Consider the following 25,082-nt stretch of genomic DNA (forward strand, 5'->3'; position numbering starts at 1 on the left):
TGAAACATGCCCTCTGCATTGAAGTATAAATCATTGATGTATACCACCACAAAAAGTAAGTACTGAACCCTGCGAACCCAACAGCCTTCCAATCACAAAAACACTTGTCGACCATTACCCTTTGCTTCCTGCCACTGATCCAATTTTGGATCCAGCTTGCCACTTTCCCTTTGATCCTATAGGCTTTTACATTTCTGACATGTTGACCTTGTCAAAAGCCTTGCTAAAATCCATATACATTACATTATTACTACCCTCATTGACCTTGTTACCTTCTCAAAAAATTCAGTCAAGTTGGTCAGACACGAACTTGCCTTAACAAATCCATGCTGACTGCCGATTAATCTGTACCTTTCTAAATGATGATTAATACTGTCCCACAGAATTTTTTCCAAAGTTTTCCCACCACCGAGGTTAGGCTGATTGGCTTGTAATTACTCGGTCTATCCCTTTCTCCCTTTTTTAAACAATGGTACAATATTAGCAGTCCTCCGGCACCACACTTGTAGTCAGAGAGGATTGGAAAATTATGGTCAGAGCTTCCGCTATTGCTTCCCTTGCTTCTCTTAACAGCCTGGGATACATTTCATCCAGGCCTGCCAATTTATCTACTTGCAAAGATGTTAAACCCCTTAATATTTCCTGTGTTTATCTCATCTAATATTTCACATGCCTCCTCCTTAACTACAATGTCTGCATTGTCGCTCTCTTTTGTGAAGACAGAAGCAAAGAATTCATTAAGAATCATTACCCACGTCTTCTGCCTCCACACACTCATTACCTTTTTAGTCTCTAATTGGCCCTGCTCTTTCTGCAGTTATCCTCTAATAGGCCCTACTCTTTCTTTTAATTATCCTTAAATTTAAAAGAAGCTTAAAAATCAACCCACAAATATGATTTGGCTTTGAGGAAGTCACGTTAAAAACAGGTTAAAAAATCAACCCACAAATCTGATTAGCTTTGAGGAAATCAAATTCAAAGTAGCTTAAAAATCAACCACAAATATGAGGAAGTCACTTTAATAGCCATTTAAAAACCAACCCACAAATATGACTTCATCAGTTGTGCAGTCATCCTCACTCGTGTGGTCATCACCCACCTAGTCATGTGACAGCTTGAACTACAACACATCACAAATTCCATTTTTTTTAAATTAAGTTGTTGGCTACTTGGTTGGAAAATTTGACTGCTGTATATTCATGAGGATTTTTTGAAACCTCAAAGTAGCTCAAAACCATCAAAATATTAATGGGTGAGAACAAGGCAGTGTAGCGATGGTAACTCTCTGCCGCAGGAACCTTCTTCTCACAGGTGAGAAATAGCCGTGTGATAAAGGGAAAGAGACAAATCGATCAGTGCCAGAAACTGCAAAATAGCATTAAAACTACAGCAACACTTTGAACATCTACGAGTTAAAGCTCTGTACCTTAGTAGACAGAAGGGGTCATTTTAAACTAACTCACTGAATGATCTCGGCTCGGCCACCCATTTTACTCCCTGCCCAAACTTAATCCCCATTGGAAAATAAAATGGGTGGCCAATCCAAACCCACCTGTCTCCCGCCCAGTGGGTTAAGATAAAATTACCCTCAGGCACTCCACAAAATTAAAATTAGTTTTTCAGGGCCATAATGTTTGTTTAACAGTCAATTAAGCCCATAAAACAGGTGCCTTATTAAATTAGTTCAGTGAATTAATTAAAACATGCCTGAATAGTGTTTTCAGCTTGCCATGATGGGAGGTCAGTGCCAATAATAGCATAAATGTGGGCATGACGGAGAGACAATCTCTGCCAGATCAGCCATGATCTTGTTGAATGGCGGAGCAGACTCGAGGGGCTAGATGGCCTACTCCTGTTCCTAATTCTTATGTTCTTATGTTCTTATATGTTCTTATGAAGTAATTCTTATGTTTACATTTATCACCTGACGGGCTTCAGTCTATATTTAAGAACATGGAGATTTGGATATCACATCCAAAGAACCGTGAATGAGAAGAAGCAATTTTGGGCTAGACTTTCCACTTCACATTGTCCATATAAGGCCCATCTATGGCCCAAAACGGACCTCTTTCGCCCATTTTGAGCAAAAAGTGGAAACCAAAATATCGCCGGAAAAATAGGCCCCCAAGTTTCCACTTTGATCGCTGAGATGATCGCCCACACAAGGCCCATCCCAAGTTTCAGCACTTAGCATGCACTTTGCTGAGCCGATGCAAGGCCCAAAAGAGTGCTAAAAAATAGTTGCTTTTTCAGGGCCTTAGACAGGGAAATGGGCACTACGGATGCCATTTTTAGCCTCTGAGGAAGGGTGGAGAATTGTTCTGAGTTATTTAGAGAGTAAAATTGAAGTCAATTGTACTCAGAAATTTGGGACAGGAATTATAAATCGGTATTATCACCTTATTTATACTAAATAGATCTCATATATTGGGATTATTTAGTAAATAGCTTTTACATAGTGAAGTTATTTAATGATATTTCGTGGGGAAACAGAATAAACAAACAAATATGCATGAAGAACCGTACGTTGTAAAACTTGTGTAAATAAGAGAGAAGGAACAAAAAAAGTTGTGGAAAAATTTTTTTTTATTCGCAAACATTTTTTTTAAGGATTAATTGACAACACCCTCTCTCCAACCCACCAGCCCCCACACCAACCCACCCTTCCATCAAAATCCCCGAAACGTTAGAAGAAGAAATTGAACATTTTAAAGAACAAGTGACCATTTCAGTCACGACGCCACGTGACCACTTCCGTCACGACGCCACGTTGTTGATACGGATTCTTTTCCCTCAATCTGTTTCAGCGAATACACTGACTCGAACACTTTAAAGTTTAGTTCAGACTAACTTTATTCAGGCTTCATCGATGAAGTCTTGCTCTGATAAAGAGGCACCGACTCCATGAGTCTGTCGAATCCACCAGAGCAAGCAAAAATCATTACAAAAGCAAGACAGTTATACAGTTCAAGATCGGTACAACCCCTTTTCATTGTCCTATCACATCAACTACCGTGGCATAGATACTAGCTAAATTAGTCATTTACTCAGTGAAATTTACACAGTGAAGTAAGCAATGTCCCTAATCATGAGTGATGATTAAGTCATCTCCAGCTTATCTTTGTTTTGCAGGCAAGGAATGCACAGTTCCGCTTCTCTGGGTATTCCTACAGTTTGGCCCCTACATCTGTTGCCACATTCCCATTATGATCAGACGGTTTCTCAAGGTTGTTTCACAAAAACAAGTTACTCATTGTTCTCCCCTATAGTGAGATCTGAAGGGTCAGCGATAACCATGAGCGGCCATTTTAGAAAGAGTTAATACATTTGAAATTAGTACGGGTAATACATATAAAGTTAGTAGCTAAATTGACATAGATTCTCAACGTGACCACTTCCGTCACAACGCCACGTGACCACTTCCGTCACAACGCTACGTGACCATTTTAAAACAAGTGAACTATAGAGAAGCACTCCCCCCTCCCTAACTGTGGCCAGGTTTCCCACCAGATCTTGTCCCACCCCCTGTTCGCACCCCACCCGCCCGTTTTAGTCCATGCAGACCGACACCAAGATGTCGTGCAGAGTAGGATCTCAAGACTTCCTGCCGTGGTGGAGGTGACGGAGAGGAAGCGTAAGCCTGAGGCTCTACTTCTGAGTCCGGAGGAACTGTGCCCTCCGTACTCGCTTGTATGCTAGGGGTGTCGCTGCGAGCAGACATGACACCTTGGGGTGCAGCGCCGTGTCCAGCCAGGAATACATGCCGTAGGGCATTGATTGCGGCTGTCAGCTGCCGAATAGCCTCCAAGGTCTCCCTTGCATTCTGTGACTGCTAGAAGACCAATTGGAGAAGCTATGGCAGAACTCGCTCCAGGATGCTGGAAACTGGCTCCAGTTTGCAGAGAACTGGCTCCAGTTCGCAGAGAATCCCACAAACCCTGGATAAGGTTGCGACCAATCGCGACCGTCTCCCTGCACAGGAAAATCAAGCTCTCTGTCTGGCCCTCCAAGGCAGGCGATTGCTCGCCACGCTGACCGGACCTCCATAGGGTCGATGTTTGCAATATGATGCGCCTTGGCGTCGCCACCTGCACACCACTTGGTCCCGGTGCTTCTTCCATCTCAACTGAGATGGCCCCAGGTTGTTTCCCCCCCCCCCCCCACAAAAAAAACTCCTCTTCTTCCGGCTCCTCCTCCTCCTCCTGCTGAAGCACAGCAGCAGGAGTCTGCAGTGGCTCCTCTTCTTCTTCAGCCTCCTGCAATGTTGGAGACAGTTCAGTGGTAGTGGACTCCACTGACTCGACGACCACTTGACCTTTAAAATTTGATAAACAACGTTTAACAATTCAAATCATTGCATTACAATTTTTCTCGAACTCAAAACATTGCAATGCTTTCCATTACCCCATATGCACAGGTAATCACAAGGTTTATCATGACCTAACATGACCTCATTTGAACATCTATAGTACATCACCATTATATATCAGATTATATTATAATTGCATAACATTACATTGTAAATGCATAACATCAAATTACATTTTAATTGCATAACATTACATGCGTAACTACGATATTTTCAATATTTACTAATGATTCACACATTGCACAATGCACATTTCTCATTACTCACGTCTCAAGGGTGGGTTCAGCCACACCACGAGATGTGACCGAACGGCTTTCTGGCCCCAAGGCCACCGCGAGCTCCTCGTAGGCACTTAAACAGTGCATCATGGCAGAGCCCCCGCCCGTCCTGTGTTGCTCCCGATTATTGATCGAGATCTTCTTCTATAAATGATACGATAACATTGCATGGCATAAGCAAATGGATCAGGCAATTTAAGACATTGAAGACATTTAAGACTGACAGATTTAAATGTTCTATTACAAATTAGCATTACGTTGCATATTTCACACTACAATATTTAACTTTATGCTGGGTTGCATAAATTTATTCATAATTTAGTTATGTTTAAATGTAACCAAATAACATTGCAGATTCTAGTTACTATTTAGATCATTAAATAATACATAAATATAAATTTCAACTTGCTCTCGCAGCCGCCAGTAGGCTGTTCCAACGTTTGCGGCACTGGTCCGGTGTGCGCGTTTCATTAGAGGCCGACGTGACGATGTCGGCAATGTCAGACCAAATCCTCCGATATGCAGGCGGTGGAGGTTTCCCATGCCCATCCCGTGTCAGATCCTCCCACCTGGTGCTGACAACATTCACGAGGGCCTCATTGGCTTCCTCGCTGAAAGGCTTGGCCCTACGTCTGAAATGATGCCTCCATGTCGATTAATATGAGATTATTCAGACCACAAAATGCTTTCCTCTCTCTCTCTCTCTCTCTCTCTCTGACCCTCACAGAGCCTCTGAGCATGTGTGATAATCCCTGACCTCCCAAAATGCGGGAAGGAGCATCAGCCTGAAAAAAAAAATCAACCTGCACATGCGCAGTAATGCGTTGCTAGGGAAGCTTTTTTTTCATTCACTTCTGTGTTCTTTGGGCGATCGTAAGATCGCCGAGAAATCACATCTCCCATTTGACATCGCTGGGGTAAGGCCGAGTGGAAAATCGCAAAAAAAAAAATGGGCCTTGAGCCGGCGATCAGCACGGGCGATAGGTCCCGCATCGCTGGAACAGAGCCCATTTTTTTCGGCCTTAGCCAGAAAGTGGAAAGTCTAGCCCAATGGAGGCTACTTTATAGATGCTGACATTTTACCTGGAAAAAAAGTGATATTGACGAGGCTTCATCCTATATCTGGGTAAGTATTATTGGATAACTGGTGTTTTGAGGTGCAACTACATCAATTATTGTAAGAGACAGCTTTTAAAAGCTTGTATGCACTGCCTTCTATCCAGTTAGACTTTAAAGGGGTTCCTCTGGATCATTAAAGATACAGAAATGGAGTGGCTGAAAGTTGAATTAAGTTGTCTTTTACTACCAAACCCTCCTTCAAACATGCATGGAAATTGGGAAAATTTGTCAAAATGCATAGCTCATGACTAGTTAAGCATTCTACTCATGATTTTTGAAGGACTTGCCAATCAGCAATTCATCAGCTTCTGCATGGCTTCTGTTATGAATATCCACATTTGAAAATCTGGAGCTAGAGCTAACCTTGCAGCTGTCCATGTCACTTACTGAGGGCTCACATTTAATGTCACATTCTATCTCCATTCTTGCTTCGCGAATGTGCAAGTGGCTTTGTCCAGTCTCCTCACATGCCCTATTCCATTTGACAAACACATTTATATTTAGAAATCACTCTGGAGAGATAATGCAAAGCCACAACCTCTAAGATACTTCTGGATAACTTAGTCACTGCATGATGACAGCAAAGAATCCCTTGTCAAAAGTGTGACAAATTCAGCAACTCAGCAGCCTACCAGCTGCTATCTGAGCTCTTCATGAAATGGTCTTTATGAAGCGGCTTGCCTTGGGACGTTTTATTATGTTAAAGGTGCTATATAATTTGTATGTAATCCTAACTTACAGTGATAAACATTCTATTCCCCCTGAACTCAGCTCCACTTCCCCGCCCGCTCCCCATAACCCCATATCCATTATCGTTTAAGAAACTGTCTATTTCTGTCTTAAATTTATTCAATGTCCCAGCTTCCACAGATTTACAACCCTCAGAGAAGAAATTTCTCCTCATCTCTGTTTTAAATGGGCGGCCCCTTATTCTAAGATCATGCCCTCTAGTTCTAGTCTCCCCCATCAGTGGAAACATCCTCTCTACCTTGTCAAGCCGCCTCATAATCCTTTACGTTTCGATAAGATCACCTCCCATTCTTCTGAATTCCAAATAGTAGAGTCCCAACATACTCAACATTTCCTCATAAGTCAACTCCCTCATCCCCAGAATCAACCTAGTGAACCTTCTCTGAACTGCCTCCAAAGCAAGTATATCCTTTTGTAAATATGGAAACCAAAACTGCATGCAGTATTCCAGGTCTGGCCTCACCAATACCTTATATAGCTGTTGCAAGACTTACCTGCTTTTATACTCCATCCCCTTTGCAATAAAGGCCAAGATACCATTGGCCTTCCCGATCATTTGCTGTACCTGCATACTATCCCTTTGCGTTTCATGCACAAGTACTTCCAGGTCCCGCTGTACTGCGGCACTTTGCAATCTTTCTCATTTAAATAATAACTTGCTCTTCGATTTTTTTTTTGCCAAAGTGCATGACCTCTCACTTTCCAACATTATACTCCATCTGCCAAATGTTTGCCCACTCACTTAGCCTTTCTGTCCTTTTGCAGATTTTTTGTGTCCTCCTCACACATTGCTTTTCCTCCCAACTTTGTATCGTCAGCAAACTTGGCTCCGTTACACTCAGTCCCTTCATCCAAGTCGTTAATATAGATTGTGTTCAGTTTTGGTCTCCTAATCTGAGGAAGGACGTTCTTGCTATTGAGGGAGTGCAGCGAAGGTTCACCAGACTAATTCCAGGGATGGCTGGACTGTCATATGAGGAGAATCTGGATCAACTGGGCCTTTATTCACTGGAGTTTAGAAGGATGAGAGGGGATCTCATAGAAACGTATAAGATTCTGACAGGACTGGACAGGTTAGATGCGGGAAGAATGTTCCCGATGTTGGGGAAGTCCAGAACCAGTGAACATAGTCTTAGGATAAGGGGTAGGCCATTTAGGACTGAGATGAAGAGAAACTTCTTCACTCAGAGAGTTGTTAACCTGTGGAGTTCCCTGCTGCAGAGAGTTGTTGATGCCAGTACATTGGATATATTCAAGAGGGAGTTAGATATGGCCCTTACTGCTAAAGGGATCAAGGGGTATGGAGAGAGCAGGAAATGGGTACTGAGGGAATCATCAGCCATGATCTTATTGAATGGTGGTGCAGGCTCGAAGGGCCAAATGGCCTACTCCTGCACCTATTTTCTATGTTTCTATGTGAATAGTTGAGGTCCCAGCACTGATTCCTGCGGCACCCCACTAGTTACTGGTTGCCAACCCGAGAATGAACCATTTATCCCGACTCTCTTTTCTGTTAGTTAGCCAATCCTCAATCCATGCTACTATATTACCCCCAACCCCGTGAACTTTTATTTTGTGCAGGTCACCTTTTGTGTGGCACCTTGTCAAATGCCTTCTAGAAGTCCAAATACACCATATCCACTGGTTCCCCTTTATCCACCCTGTTCGTTACATCCTTGAAAAACTCCAGCAAATTTGTCAAACATGACACAATTTGTCAAAAATGTGTGACTGAGCCCTGTATTCATGGAACACATCAAGCTTGGTCAGCTTACCGCTGCATCTCAATTAAGATAATAAGGGCTAGAAATTCGGTATCGCCGGCTTTGAGGCAGTGATGCCGCCAGGACGCTACCTTTAGCACCGGGCGATGTCTACCGCCTCAAAGTGCGATATTCAGTTGTATCGCCCCAAGCGTTCCACACTCCTCTTGGGGCGCTAACGAAGCAATCGCGCAGGAGGCCTATTCAGTTTTTTGCCGCCAGGATACCAGCTTCCTAGCACTTGAAGATGAAAAATAAAATCTTGTTGACAATGTCGATAAGCTTCATCCACACTCCCCCACTACTGCAACAAATAAAAGAGTTTAAAAACTGAAATTTCAGCAACTTACCTTGCACTTTAGATGATATCGCCTATGGATCATCGCTGACCGACTGCTTTCCCATGCCGGTCTCGGCGCCAGGCGCTACAGCAGGCGAAAACGTAAATTTTGCAAACGCGGGGCTACAGGGGCGAATCACCGAGTGGGCGGCGCTAGCGACAAACTGTCAGTGGCGCCGCTAAACCTTCACTCAAGTTCGGTGCAGGAGCAAACAGTGTGGCGTCGGGCAGGTGGTACTTCGTGCCTCATTAGCGCCCCTGCTAATGGCTGGCGCTAACTAACTAAATTTCTCCCCCTAAAGGTCTGCAAATTAGTGCTCAATTTGATTGGTCCGATAATGGTGTCAGAATGCCTATGCAAGATGGTTTGATTGCTTTCATTGGAAGAGATCATGCCCCTTTTATGAGAAGTATTTGAGCAGCTTCTTCATGCACATTAGCAAAGACTTGTCTGACAAGATCATCATCTATTTTACAAGACATGTTGTGTTCGTCAGCAATGACCACAAAGTACAATGCTCTCATCAGATTTGTGGTGATTATAGCTGTACTGTCAGATCAAGTACGAAGTGTCAGAATTAAAGCATCGCGCCATAAGCTAAAAATAGTGTCCACAAATAAGTAAGTGTATCTGAAATTAAAATACATCTTGTGGAGCTGCTGGGTTGTGTGGGGAAATCTGTCATCAGTTTATTTTCAATTGGAGTCCAAAATGGATGCAAGCAATCACTGTGTTCCCCGATTATAGTGCAAAATATTTTTTCAACAGTATCACTTCTTTATAATCTATAAGCCAACTGTTTTTGTGGTGATCATTTGTTGATAATCACGACAAATTTAAAGTAGAATTGTTAATCTTTCAGTTTGGGTGTCAGTATAACTGCATCAATGGCATTGAATGCTATATGTGGCCACTGAGCGTGACAAGTATTAGCAAAAGAAAGAATCCAATGCCAAATATAATGGCCTCTCAAATCCCCTGCATGGATATTACAGTGCCAAAATTGAGAGGCTCTGCTCCCGGAATGGCGTCTTCCTGGATCAGAGCTCTGATTGGAGAATTGAGCATGGAAGTCATTGGGGCCGAAATTCAGGGTCTGGCTGAGGCTCATTACCACCGTTATGCGGCGGACTCCAATGGCCGCCAATTTCTGATTGAATGGCCGCCGCAAGCTAAATTAAGCAGAGGGGGTTTTCTGGCGGTCCCCACTTCCGCCCTGCCGCTGTCGAGCGGCCGTGAGTGCGACATCAGTGCGTTCACTGCCGGGATCCCTTGCCTCCGTCCATATTCAGCTCGAAAAATCGAATCCCCGCCGAGTGGTGCCCCCGCCAGCTTTCTCTGTCGGTGCACTTTCACGTGACTGTGAGCCCTGGCTGCGTGGTGGCCATTAAAGGCAAGGGCCCACTGCCGCGGCCGCCATTTTATTTTTTTGTCGGCCGACTTCCATGTCGGCCGGACTATTGTGCCCCAGGTTCGACCAGGCAGCCTGGCACCCCTTCTTGGCCCGGCCGAAACCCTCCCTGATGGCCCAGCAGCCAATCCTAAATATTCACTGATTATCTCCCCTTTAAAGCAGGGGAGATATGTGGTGACGCAGACGCGCATTGACGTCACCACCGCTCCGCCGCTGACAATCCATCCCGCCTCCATTTCCGCCCTTCACCAGCACTTACCGCCACACTTCCGCCCCCATTATGACCGGCTACAGTCTGCTCCAAAAAAAACGATCGAGAGCCCGCCTCATCGGACCTGACGATAAAAACTTTTATAAAACAGAATAGCATGGATTTCGGACCCATTGTATCCAATTTCGTGGTGCTCCTGATTTTTCAGTCATTCATTTTAGGGGCCAGAAAATCAGGAGCATTGTGAATCAGGTGTACTGCCATCTGTGCTCATATATAAAGTGATTCTCTGCCCTGTGAGATATAACGAGTTCAGTCCTTGTATTCATTATTCTACACGCACACCACTTGAACCACTTAAATAGTGAGCTGTCTTCTAAGCTACTCAGTTGCTATTTAGATAACGGCCTTGCAAACCAGTCCTCCCAGGAAGGTTTTTGAATAATATATATGCATCTGTGTATGTACCTCCTATATAGCAAGTTATTGATATTGGGTGTTTAGAGCAGTTTTTTAAAATGCACTCTGGGTAAATAGACAGTGACACTTCCATAATGAAAGGAAACATTCCTCAATCTATAATGGAAGTTAGTGAATAATCCCCACGTTTTGATCATGTATGCATAACAATAATCTGGGCCTGAAAATGAAAACAAGTACAATGCAGTTTGGATTGAATCCTCCTTGGGTTGCGAAGTTAATTTTATATCAGACAGGGGCATATTAGTGTTGGTGCTGTACAATGAACTGACATTTTGTGCAAAGCTCTCGCTGCAAACATTCTGGCAGATAACTGATAGGAAAACAGATAATGGACATTCCACTGAAATATCTGGGTACATTTTGCATTGCGAGGCTCCTGGTGCATATTGGAGTTCAGCATATAAAAGCAAAATACTGCAGATGCTGAAATCTGAAATAAAAACTAAAAATGATGTAAATACTCAGCAGTCAAATGGCAGCTGGGGAGCGAGAAACAGAGTTAGCATTTCAGGTCGATGACCCTTCGTCAGAACTGGAGTTCAGTTCCTAGTTTGTGATACTGTTGATTCTCTACACTTAGTTCTTCTCCCTTCATATTGAGTGTGATTCCACTCATAAGAACATAAGAACATAAGAATTAGGAACAGGAGTAGGCCATCTAGCCCCTTGAGCCTGCTCCGCCATTCAACAAGATCATGGCTGACCTGACCGTGGACTCAGCTCCACTTACCCGCCCGCTCCCCGTAACCCTTAATTCCCTTATTGGTTAAAAATCTATCTATCTGTGACTTGAATACATTCAATGAGCTAGCCTCAACTGCTTCCTTGGGCAGAGAATTCCACAGATTCACAACCCTCTGGGAGAAGAAATTCCTTCTCAACTCGGTTTTAAATTGGCTCCCCCGTATTTTGAGGCTGTGCCCCCTAGTTCTAGTCTCCCCGACCAATGGAAACAACCTCTCTGCCTCTATCTTGTCTATCCCTTTCATTATTTTAAATGTTTCTATAAGATCACCCCTCATCCTTCTGAACTCCAACGAGTAAAGACCCAGTCTACTCAATCTATCATCATAAGGTAACCCCCTCATCTCCGGAATCAGCCTAGTGAATCGTCTCTGTACCCCCTCCAAAGCCAGTATATCCTTCCTTAAGTAAGGCGATCAAAACTGCACGCAGTACTCCAGGTGCGTCCTCACCAATACCCTATACAGTTGCAGAAGGACCTCCCTGCTTTTGTACTCCATCCCTCTCGCAATGAAGGCCAACATTCCATTCGCCTTCCTGATTACCTGCTGCACCTGCAAACTAACTTTTTGGGATTCATACACAAGGACCCCCAGGTCCCTCTGCACTGCAGCATGTTGTAATTTCTCCCCATTCAAATAGTATTCCCTTTTTTTGTTTTTTTTCCCCAAGGTGGATGACCTCACATTTTCCAACATTGTATTCCATCTGCCAAACCTTAGCCCATTCGCTTAACCTATCTAAATCTCTTTGCAGCCTCTCTGTGTCCTCTACACAACCTGCTTTCCCACTAATCTTTGTGTCATCTGCAAATTTTGTTACACTACACTCTGTCCCCTCTTCCAGGTCATCTATGTATATTGTAAACAGTTGTGGTCCCAGCACCGATCCCTGTGGCACACCACTAACAACCGATTTCCAACCCGAAAAGGACCCATTTATCCCGACTCTCTGCTTTCTGTTAGCCAGCCGATTCTCTATCCATGCTAATACATTTCCACTGACCCCGCGTACCTTTATCTTCTGCAGTAACCTTTTGTGTGGCACCTTATCGAATGCCTTTTGAAAATCTAAATACACCACATCCATCGGTACACCTCTATCCACCATGCTCGTTATATCCTCAAAGAATTCCAGTAAATTAATTAAACATGATTTCTCCTTCATGAATCCATGCTGCGTCTGCTTGATTGCACTATTCCTATCTTGATGTCCCGCTATTTCTTCCTTAATGATAGTTTCAAGCATTTTCCCCACTACAGATGTTAAACTAACCGGCTTATAGTTACCTGCCTTTTGTCTGCCCCCTTTTTTAAGCAGAGGCGTTACATTAGCTGCTTTCCAATCCGCTGGTACCTCCCCAGAGTCCAGAGAATTTTGGTAGATTATAACGAATACATCTCCTAATTGGGCAATGAGAAAATATCAATGAAAGCAAACCTTACCAGCTGCTGACAAAGTCCTGTCGTTGTTTCTTTCTTTGTCACACTTTGTTGTGTCAAGTTTCCATGAAATATTCCTGTGTTCATATTTAAAATGGAAAAATCCAATGTAGAAATCTCTAGTGAATAAATTTGAAGCTAACGCAAGGGGTTTGCTACAGGCCACCAGGTCAACAGAAGAAAGGCAGTTTGCTCTAAGAGATGAAGATCTATGAGGAAAGGAATGTTAGATTAATGGGAGACTTCAATCAATCCAATATAAATTGGGAAAACCCAAATGCTTTAGAGCCACGGTTGGTAAATATAACAATGCATGATTGTGTCATGAATTTGCATAAAGGAAGCAGTGCTTATCTTGACCTAGTATTTATAAATGACTGAAAAATCAAAAGTTGTAGCATCTATGGAGACAGAGACCACAAAATGAGCAAATTTGGTCTGGGATCCAATTATATCAAAGACCAGACATTATATGTTTATAATTTTAAAATGGCTAAATTCAAAGAGAGGAGGGAAAAATTTACATTTTGGTAATGGACAAATGCAACATCTTTGAAGGAACAATGCTGGACATGTACATATCGACGATCAGCAAGCTGACTAAACAAGCGTGACCCTAAATGGATTATCAAGTTTAAAAAATGAAATAACAAGGAAAATTTGCCTCTACAAATCCTGCAGGGAGAAAGGAGAAGGATTATAGTATCTCGTGGAAACAAGGTAAAAGAGTAACAGGTAGCTAAAGAGAGACCTAGGTAAGAAAAGTGAGCTGTGGTGGCAAAATATACCAGTAAATAAAATTCAGTACTAAGCAAGAGGGCTATCGGAGAAGAAGTGAGAACATAAAAAGCTTCAAATAGGCTTGAAACTGAGTGCAAGACAGTAAATATTCTGAAAGATTGCTTCTTCAAACGATTCACAAGGGAAGATACGAACAGCAGGTCCTCTCCAAGAAGAGGACCACAGCATGATGCAAGGCTTCCAATATAAATAAGATGAAAGTCCGAGAGAAGCTGGAAAGACTAGAGAAATATAAATTCCCATGGTTAGATGGCATTTATCCCAGAGTGTTCAGAGAGATGGGGAAGGAGATTTGTGAGCCACTGACAATCATTATGAGGGAGTCAGTGAACATAGGGAGGTACCAGTACTAGATTGCAAGCAGGCTAACATGGTGTCCATATTCAAACAGTGTGATAAAACACACACAGGTAACTGCTGCTCCATTAGACTTACTTTCATTGTGTACAATTATGGAATTGATTATCAGGATAAAATTTGAGATTATCTGTACAACAACCTAGTAAATAACAGTCAACACGGCGTTAGACGGGGAAGATCCTGCCTGACCAATCTCCCTGATTTCTTTGACAAAGTGACAACCCAAGTTAACTGGGTAAACCCTACGACATTGTGTCCTTAGACCTCTAAAAATAATTTGATAAAGTTTTACACAAAAGGTTAATAATTACGCTCAAAACTGTGGGTAATCAGAGTGAAACTTGGGTGTAGGTCAGAAAAGGGTAGAAAACCATGGGCTACTGGTTAGAGGAGTAGTGTCCGAGTGGGGCAGTACTGGGTAGGGTGCCCTGTGCTCCCTGTTTGAACCACTACTCTTTCTAATCTACATTAGTGACTTGGCTTCTCAAATTAGTGTAAATTGGTTACATTTACAGATGATGCCAAACTAGGAGGGGCACGAGAATCAAAGGAGGGACCCTACTAACAACTGAATGAGCTAAACAAAATATGTAAGTGGGAGGAACAATGACAACATTTAATGCAGACAAGTGTAAAGTATAACAGAGGAGGGAAAAATGGGCAACATACATACTGGTGAATGGTATTGAAATAGTTGAGGATGAAGGTAAAAGTGACCGTAGACTCAACGGGGTAGAGTCTCCGTTAGGTGATTTTTCCAGTGCAATTCGCACGAACCAGCGCAAAAGATTGAGGGGTTTCAAGCACAAGTTACATTCAGCGCAAATCGAGTTTTTGCAACCAGTGCATTGGAAGCTGGCCCCACTCACAAACCAGACCACACACCCCGATCGAATGAATCAGCATGCCGAGTTTCCGCTAATTGCGCCCGTTTGTGGCCCTTCGAGGAGGCTGCTTTGTTTAGGTGCAAGGGCACTAATGGGTACCTTTTTAAAAGTAGAAACTGACTAGTGTACACCAATGAAACTAGTAAATGATTCTGTTACAGTTGTTTAATTCATTTTCAGTTATACGAAATTGGGTTACTCACAGGTGAAGGACTAGGCACTCTAATTTATAATGCTTATATTTTGTAAAAATATCATTTTCATCTATACTAATAAAACTGCACCAGGTTATCACTTTTAGATATATCAAGGAATATTTTCGATGCGCGGGGGAAAAAATAAACTATTGCATTCTAAAATGCTGCCCAATCGCACTGGTTCATGGAGGATTTTACATTTGTGATTATGGAAATGTGCTTGAGCAGAAACTTGAACCATAACTTCGCTTGGGAAAACTAGCGCACTTTTGAACCCAATTTGCGCCCGGATTGCCGATTGTGCCCAAAGCGGAAACCCTGCCCCAAGACGTCCAGCCAATATAGACCAGCAATCCACAGTCAATAGAATGTTGCAGTGCATTGCCACAACAGTAGAACACAAGATGGAGGAAGTCGTGATCATACTGTACAGTCCTCTGGTCAGACCACACCTCGGGTACTGTGTCTGCGGCCACTGAGAAACAACGGGATATTGAAGCATGAAAGGCAGTGCACCGAAAAGTCATGAGACCTAATGCCAGGGATCCGAGTTATGAGGGAAAAACTATAGAGAGACTTGGGCTTTTCAGCCTGGACAGATTAAACCTGAGAGGTGATCTTGTGGGGAGGTGAAGAGTATGTAAGGTTGTAAATGATATGAAACTGGTTACCTCAGAGCATTATTTTAAATTAAACTGAGAGTAGGACAAGGATAATTAGGATTCAAATAAGGAGCTTTTTCATGCAAAGAATGATCAACACGTGGAATGGACTTCCAGACAGAGTACTGTGGCAAAAACCCTTAAAATAAACAACTTGATGTAGCAATAAGGAGCTCTTACAGATGGATAAATTACAATCGGCTGAAAGGCCTTTCTAAGCCGCAAGAATCTTGGGAACTGGCCTCTGTTGCCATTCAGTTGCAGTCTCTGGCCACTAGGTGGTGATCCATTATATTTTCCCTACAAGTCACTTAAAGTGGTTTCTTAAAATAATTGAATTATCTTTTTCATCAATAACTGAAAATTTCTAACATCTAAAAGAAGGGTTTAAACAAACTTTTAAAAATTACAACAAATTGCATATTCCACAATAGTACATTTAAATTGTTCTTGTGTCTTTTAATGCCTTCATTTTTGTTTCTACTTGAAAATTTCAGTCTCCATCAAAAGATTTAAACACACTATTTTTGTCCAGCCTTTGACACTGTTGGCTGAAGGAAAGTCCTGCAGCGTGAGCACATGCACTCTGCACAGTCTCCCAGGATGCTTCAGTAGCATTTAAGCTAGCCAAGTGATTTAGTGCTTTCTCAATCTCTAACAAAATAATTTTGGTTGTTTTTCAAATTGATTCGAAGTAAATAGAGATGGCATTTCATAAGCTTTCAGATGACATTGCATAAGCTTTATTCATGTAATGTTTACATTGATTGTTTAATGAAACAGATGCTCTGTGTGAGAGGCAGAGAAGATAATGACTGTTGATTACATACCTCTTGTACCTTTTCGTTTTTGTGTTCTACAAGCTTCAAAACCTTGAGCTCGAGTGAAAGTAGCTGGAGACAAACCCACATTTGTGATTAGCCTGGATACACAAACCACCCAGGCCCTCCCACATTGCACACGTACTGAACACCACAGGATTCCATTGACCTATACTAAACTAAACTGTTTTCTCTAAAAAGTGAAATAAAATCCAATACAATAACTCTAGTATAATTTTAGACCAATTGCTTCTCAAGGTTGAAATCTTTCTGTTACAAATTTTACTGTTCTACAGGAGATATTCCCTCAAGTCCAGTGTAACTGGTCATTCCTGCGAGCAGATCCTGTGTCATCCACAATCTGGAGAGCACTTTACTGCCCAATATCTAGTTAAATTATAATGTGATACGGGGATCAATACAATAGATCTCTTGTTGAATATATTGGATACTATGATATTGCACGTGCCTCCAAATCCGTTCTCCAATGTTTTCAGAAGGTGGACTGAAACTCACTCAAGTGATATGAGTCGATTGTGAACTAAGAAACTGGCTTATTTTACGTGTAACTATATGGATGAACAGAATACAGTTTTCACAGTGAGATTCTATCAATTTCCTATTGCTCCTCATATCACAAACAATAAAAGATGTGAACCTGCCACGGTATGGGCTAAACTCGCTCACAAATTAGCAGAACTAACTAGCAATAGCATTTGTTTTGTAGGCAATATGTGCTCATATGTCAGCCTGCAATCTCTCGTTCTCCCTCTACTTGTTTAATTCGGAAGCAAGGCCTCTCTAACTTCCAGGATCAAACTGTTTTCGACTGAGGGAGACGGAAAGAGAAAGAATGATCTGACCACTCTCTCAGCTCTCGGTCAAGGATTGGCCTGTCAAGTTGCCAATCAGAGTTACCATTTTGAATGATGAACCTGTTGTGCCCTGCTTTGGTATGGGAGCTCACAGCAACTGCATTGTCTGTTTAGCTAAGGGTGCAAACTGTTAGGCAAGTTGCTGAACAACAACTCCTTGTCTGAAAACTAGTACGATATGCAAGACTACACAATTTTCCAAGCTTGCATTCTGCCTAGTTGTCCTCGTCAACATTGGCTTTGTGTATCTCTGGGAGTTAACCCTTTATAAAGTGAACCTAACCTTGCATGAGGTTTACAGCACAGAATGTTGGCAATTGACCCATCATGTCCTTGCTGGCTCTATGCTAGAACAGTTCAAAACTAATTCCACTGCCCCGCTCTCTCCCCGTAATGATTTAAACCCAAGTTGTTGCAAAACTAAATGAAATATAGAAATTTCACTATTTTGTCACAGCGAACTAACTTAGCAGTTTGACACAATAAGGAAGAAACCTTGCACTACCTCTAGAGACATTTATTCCTTGTCCGCTTTTCCTCTGCTGTTTTATCAGACAAGAATTGAGTAGTTTAAATCTCTATGATTAATGCAAGGTCTTTTTGCAGGCCTCTCTAGTCTGTAAAAATATTTTTCTATCCTCTCCACCTGTCTAGTAAATCTATTACAATCAATGATTATCTTTCCTTTAACTATCCTTGACCTCATGTTACTGAGTCTGTGCTGTAAAGTTCTTACATTAATTATTTCTATTGCTCTAATGCCCTCTCTTACTCACATTGCCACTCCAACTGCTTTGCTGTGTTTTTTTACTTTCAGGCAATATCCTGGTTTAACCAGGTCTCTTCTATTCCTATTAAATAAATAATCCTTCAGAACAATGTTTTCAATTCTGCAAACTTATTTTGTACATTACAGTGAATTTGTGTTTCCCTCTCTGTCTTATTGTTTCTGTACTATTTTTTTATCCCCACAGCATTAGAACGTAAGCACTTAATCCTTGTGGTGCAGGCATTCTCCTTAGTATCACCTCACTCCTACCCCTATACATGCTATATTTTTTTTTAATGTTGTTAGCTAATCTACCTGCCTAGTTGGAATGCAGCCCTTCAATCTTATACCATCCTGGTTACTCCATTAATAACCCCAGTTATCCATCAACTCAACATCCCTGAAAGGCACCAACTGGCCAACTACTTATTCGCCCAAAACATTCTCCGCAGGAACTCATTACCTTTACCAAAGGATGTTAATAGCTTCCTCAATATCCCGATCTTTCTCCCAGTAGACTGATCACCACTCTATTAGCCTTGTCCTTGTGTGATAAAGAAACAGTGAATCTGACACTATCACTATTTCCCTTATTTCTTGTAGACTACACTGCTTCCTCAAAAATGTTGCTTTTTCCCTCCCCAACTACACCTTTAGTGTTATCCAGTAATTTCCTGCAATACTCCGATGTCTTTCTGACTTCTCTTGCTGCTTCTCGTCAATGCCCCTTTGCCTACGTCTTCTCTATCACTTATTTCCCTTACAAGGTACTTCTTGCTAGTCAGGACATTTATCTGTCTCACATTGCTGTTGTTAGACTCCGCTTCTGTCACCAACAAACTGTCCATACCCGCTGATCTTCCTACACACATCAGCCCTGCTTTCCAACACTGCTACCATTCCCTCAAAATCTTAAACAATCATCAAGTTATATTTCCAAAATAAGTAAGGCTCTAAGTTTAAAAAGTAGTCACAGTTTCAATGAGAATGAGTTTTTACAGGATTTTTATTGGTGGTTGAAGGGAGTGTGTAGGTAAAACCATTTAGCTTGATTTCAGCAAAACTAATTCCACAGGTATGGTACAAAGGATTGCTTGGTGGAAAAAAACAGCAGACCAAGTACTTTATGTATTCATAGAATCTTACAGCACAAAAGGAGCCCATTTAGCCCATTGTGCCTGTGCTGGCTCTCTGAAAGAGCTACAAATTAGTCCCACTCCCCTAATCTTTCATAAGAACATAAGAAATAGGACCAGGAGTAGGCCATACGGCCCCTCGAGCCTGCTCCACCATTTAATAAGATCATGGCTGATCTGATCCATTTCCCCGCCTGCTCCCCATAACCCCTTATCCCTTTATCGTTTAAGAAACTGTCTATTCTGTCTTAAATTTATTCAATGTCCCAGCTTCCACAACTCTCTGAGGCAGCAAATTCCACAGATTAACAACCCTCAGAGAAGAAATTTCTCCTTATCTCAGTTTTAAATGGGCGGCCCCTTATTCTAAGATCATGCCCTCTAGTCCTAGTCTCCCCCATCAGTGGAAACATCCTCTCTGCGTCCACCTTGTCAAGCCCCCTCATAATCTTATACGTTTCGATAAGATCATCTCTCGTTCTTCTGAATTCCCCATAGCCCTGCAATGTTTTCCTTTTTAAGTGTGAGATCCAGTTCCCTTTCAAAAGTTACTATTGAATATGCTTCTTCAGGTATTGAATTTCAGATAATAATCACTCACTGTGTAGCTAAAACATTCTCGTTATTCCACCCCCTGGATTTTTTGCTAATTACTTCTGTCCTCTGGTTACCAACCCTCCTGCCAGTGGAAACAGTTTCACCCGATCTACTCGATCAAAACCCCTCATCATTTTGAACACCTCTATATTAAATCTCCCCTTAACCTTATCTGCTCTAAGGAGAACAATCCCAGCTCCTCTCGTCACTTCAGATAACTGAAACCCTTCATCCCTGGTACCATTCTGATAAACTTTGTCTGCACCTTCTCCAAGGTATACGAGTATGAAGTGCTGGAAAGTTTTTAAATTCTAACTATACATACACAACATAAATAATGTATGTACTGTAACATTAGACCACTGAACGTATCTTTACACTGTATACACCATACCTGTACCACCAGAGGGTGCTACTGGTGGTGACCTAAGGGTCACCTGCACACTGCAGGTAACCAGGTATAAAAGGGAGCTCACCTCATTGTGTCCTCACTCAGGGAGCTACAATAAGTGGACTAAGGTCACAACAGTTCAAGTACAATAGCTTACCTCGTGGAGTCATTACTAGAGTGCTTGCATATATAACAATTTGGATTCCAGGTTTCTCAACCTCTGCGTGCTGTTAGATCATTTTATGCATTTTCTGGGGTAGGAGTTTCTCTTGTTCTCTGCCTTTGTGATCAATATTTCACACCACCCATGTTGTGTTCTTGCAGACTAAAACGTGCACACAGAAGGTTCTTCCAAAGATTAAGCTGGAACCACATGAGGTGGATCAGTTCCTCAATCTGTCTCCAAAGGAAGGTGAGATGTATAATTGATAAACTGTGAAGCATTGTTCCACACCACTGTAGCACCTACTCAAATTGTACTAAAAAGTTAGTTAGTTAGTTAATTCTTCACAGGAAATCATTTAGAAGGTGGAATTTAAAAGTAAAGTTGATCAAACAAAATCAGAAAAACTGCGCATGAGCTGAAGACCAATATTATGCAAAAATATATTAATTGCTACACAGAGATGTATAGTGACAATGTTGTGCAAATTTCATATGGTAGGGATATAAAGCAATGATAATGTAAATATTCTGTCCATTGAGAGACAGAAGAGTAACACTTTGCAGATTCTGGCAATAGGGACATTGTCTAATGATGCTGCGCAGATTCCATCTGGTGGGAACGGAACAATGGCACCATGGATTTGTAAAAATGGGAGAAGTTATAGAATGAGAAAATGCAAGCCAATCAATTGAGTTTGTTCCCTTCACACAATGTGTCTTGGTCTCTGTGCAAATCACTTGTTCTCCTAAGGAAGCCAATACAACTATAGACAAATCTCCAAGAGGAATACAATCTGTGAAATTACTCACCGACAATCAGGGTAAATCCCAGAATCTGAATATACATTTACAATTGGACTTTTCAAACTTGGACCTGTTGCATTGTGAGCCTTAATCGGCTGTCTGTGGATATCCGGTGAAGACATATTCAGGCTTGTCGCTGATGGCTACATGTTTAAGCAGCTTGGCAATTTTCACTGGTAAGGCTCACAAACGCATAATGACCAGTCGGGCAAGGTGCAGGAGAGTGATGGATGCCCATTGAACTAGACTGTAATAAAGAGCTGATACCTTCAGGAAAGGAAAGGAAGGGACGGGATTAAATAGATGAAAAAAAAATTTGGAAAAACAAATAAACAGATACCAGCAGAAGTCTCTAAATTTCTATTTAGCATCAGTTTCTGTTGAAGCCAGTTTCAATCCAGCTACCTACTGCTTATAGAGCTTTATTAAACAACTTCTGAAAATCCAGTGTTCACTCATCTTAGAACCTTGGCAGTTTACAGCACAGAAGGTCATTGGACCCATTGCACTTATGCTTTTCCCCTCAGCAATCCAAAACTAACCCCATTGCCCTATTTTCTCCCCTTAGCCCTTTATCTTACTCTGTGCCAAATATTTATTCACTTTTCCCTTAAAAAATGCAATGGTCTCTAGCTCAACTCAAAGAATGCTAATTAACTGTTGAGGTATTAATCTGTTACTTTTACAGTCATGCTGACTGTTACTTATAACTTTTGTATTTGGTGGAAGGCTGGATAATTTTTATGCATTTTGAATGGCAGGCTAACTGACTGATGTTTCTGGTTCATACCTCCCTCTTTTAATATTGGGGCATTATTTTTTTTATTATACAGGCAACTTGTATTTATAGAGCTCCTAAAATATTAACTGCAAATTCACTAGCAGTTGAATTATAATATTTTAATGATCTCCAAGTACTAGATGACAATGAAAATCTTGTTTCTTTCAAGTTTCCAATAATAATGTTTCATATTTTAAAAGACAATCAACAGCTATCTATCACTCTTTATCTATGATGGCTCTGCACTCAGTCTCGCTTCACCTATTGACGTTCTTCACCTCATTATAACCCCTGTTCTCCAGCAGAACTTCCACATCTCCTCAATTGCTAAAACATCTTGCCAAGAATCTTGATTTCCTACTTCACTTCAAACACCCTTTTCTCCTCCAAAATAATTAACTCGGTAAGAACAAGTATGCCTGAGACTTGAATATTGCCCCCGCCTCCCCCCCCCCCACCTCGTGCTTCACCTCTCTTGTACTTCTGAACAGCATACAAGAGAAAGTTTAATAGTTTTTTAAAATCGTTGTTTGGTGTCACATGATCACAATTTCTTAATTCCAGCCTTCTCTGCTCCTGCTATCTCAACTTTGGTAGGACACACCTTGGCTTTTCACCCAAGTTTCTCAACAAATGAAAAAGGGCTATCACTCTAGACCATTTTTTTCGCAGCTTGTTACAGAGCTGTGTTGGAAAATTCTTGCTTGCTCGCTCTCAAAAGTACTTCCTTGATTATAAAGTGCTTTGGGATGTCCTGAGATGGTGAAAGATTCCATAAGACAAGTGGCTATAAAAGATCCCATGGCACTATTTCAATGAAGAGCAGGGGATTTATCCCCTGTGCCCTGGCCAATATTTATCCCTCAATCAACATAACAAAAAAAACAGATGATCTGATCATTATCACATTGCTATTGTGGGAGCTTGCTGTGCGCAAATTGGCTGCCGTGTTTTCCACATTACAACAGTGACTACACTCCAAAAGTACTTCATTGGCTGTAAAGTGCTTTGAGACATCCAGTGGTCATGTAAGGTGCTATATAAATCCAAGTCTTTCTTTCCTTCCTTCCTTCTTTCCTTCTTTCCTTCCCAGTAACCATTTGAAATGCTAAAAACATAAAGAAGATAGGGAAATCTTAAACTGAAAGTTATTTTCATAAAATAATTGTGAATTGCATATGTCAATGTTGAAATAATGTAAACAGTTTTAATCTCCCACATATCTGTACAACTGGTTCATTCAGACCTGAAGGCAGTTTACCCGAGGCATAGGCTGAACTCTAGTGTTTAAATGGTGACACTCTCTTTTTCTTTCTTTGCAGCAGGAGCAGATATTGTGCAACTGCCACCAACCCCACCGAGCAGTCATGGCAGCGACTGTGAGGGCGGACAAAGCCCAATGCATTCTGTTCAATCACCAGACCCTAGTCAGTCACAGCCCACAGCAAAAGTCCTAACCCGTACACCGTCTGCTTTGTCCAGCTCCCCTCTTCTCACTGCACCACATGTAAGCTACATATTTATTAGTAATACATGAAACTGCATCGTTATCTTTTGCCATAACTTCCAGGAAACTACGACTAGTCATTGACAACCTGGCATGAGTAAACTTCTGGGAGCAGGGATGTGGGTGCTCCCAGGATATGCTGCACTCTTGGATATGGGTGGTGATGGGATGCATTTGGATATGGAATTCAAAACTGACACTTGGGTATTTTAACCTAACCTGCCCAGTGATAAACTGACTGGATCGAATCGGCCACCCAGTTTACACCCACCCAATTTTACTTTCTGTTGAAGTCAAGAAACAGTGGGACCGGTTTTAACATTGGGGTGAGGGCTCAAAATGGGGTTGGTAGACTTACTGCTACATTATCACTAAAGCCATTCTGAAAGGACCCTAGGCTTGGGCAGCTGCGGAGACCTGAAATAGAGTGCAGGTCTCCTACCCATGTAAATCGGGGTCCTAACACAATGTAGTTAGGATCTCGATTGCCATTTTAAAGGACACATTGTAATTTTAAAGGAGACCTACGCATGGAGGTAGAAGGTATGGCTGAGATACTAAATGAGTACTTTGCATCTGTCTTCACCAAGGAAGAAGATACTGCCAAAGTCATAGTGAAAGAGGAGGTAGTGGAGATACTGGATGGGATAAAAATTGATAAAGAGGAGGTACTAGAAAGGCTGGCTGTACTTAAAGTAGATAAGTCACCAGGACCGGATGGAATGCATCCTAGGATGCTGAGGGAAGTTAAGGTGGAAATCACGGAGGTACTGGCCATAATCTTCCAATCCTCCTTAGATACAGGGCTGGTGCCAGAGGACTGGAGAATTGCAAATGTTACACCCTTGTTCAAAAGAGTCATCATAGGCAGTCCCTCAAACGAGGATGATTTACTTCCACATGAGTTCACAGATGTTTCAGTGAAGGACCCGATGTTCCAGTCCTGAACTCTAATTGAGGGGGTGGCAGATGCCTGTGCGTGAATTTTTTTTAACGTGGTGACCGTTGCACATCAGCCACCACACGGGCTTGACAGAGCTAGATCTTTATCCAGTGGCAAGGATTAACCAGGACGACTGGAGACCTGCTCTGCTGCACGGACCTAGTGCGCACAGTGTGGGCAGGCCTGTGCTGCCTCTGGGCCCTCGGTTCTTCTGGGCCCCGTACCCTCATTCGCCACACCTCCGCCACGATCCCTCACCGCTCCTCCGCCACAAAAACACTCGCCGCACCTCCGCCACGATCCCTCACCGCTCCTCCGCCACAAAAACACTCGCCGCACCTCCGCCATGATCTCCCGTCGCACCAAGCAATCGCCAAACCTCTGTCACGATCACCCACCAACACTAGAGTTCTGATAATAGAATACTTCAATTATCCGAATATAGCCCTGGAAATAACAGTGTAAAGGGCAA

The 25,082-nt window shown here is 42.1% G+C and overlaps 1 protein-coding gene across 3 annotated transcripts in view; it reads left to right on the top strand.

Moving 5' to 3' along the window:
- creb3l2 (cAMP responsive element binding protein 3-like 2) overlaps nt 1-25,082 on the top strand; it is a 161,279-nt gene that overhangs the window by 91,672 nt on the left and 44,525 nt on the right. For 2 of the 3 annotated variants that reach the window (XM_070900697.1, XM_070900699.1), the window contains exons 4-5: nt 20,735-20,822; nt 23,483-23,667. In XM_070900697.1, the coding sequence (XP_070756798.1) occupies nt 20,735-20,822; nt 23,483-23,667 (273 nt within the window). The remainder of the gene's footprint in view (nt 1-20,734; nt 20,823-23,482; nt 23,668-25,082) is intronic. The other variant, XM_070900698.1, reaches the window with a different exon arrangement.

The sequence above is a fragment of the Pristiophorus japonicus genome, chromosome 15 (assembly GCF_044704955.1).
Source record: "Pristiophorus japonicus isolate sPriJap1 chromosome 15, sPriJap1.hap1, whole genome shotgun sequence".
NCBI classification, from domain to species: Eukaryota; Metazoa; Chordata; class Chondrichthyes; family Pristiophoridae; genus Pristiophorus; species Pristiophorus japonicus.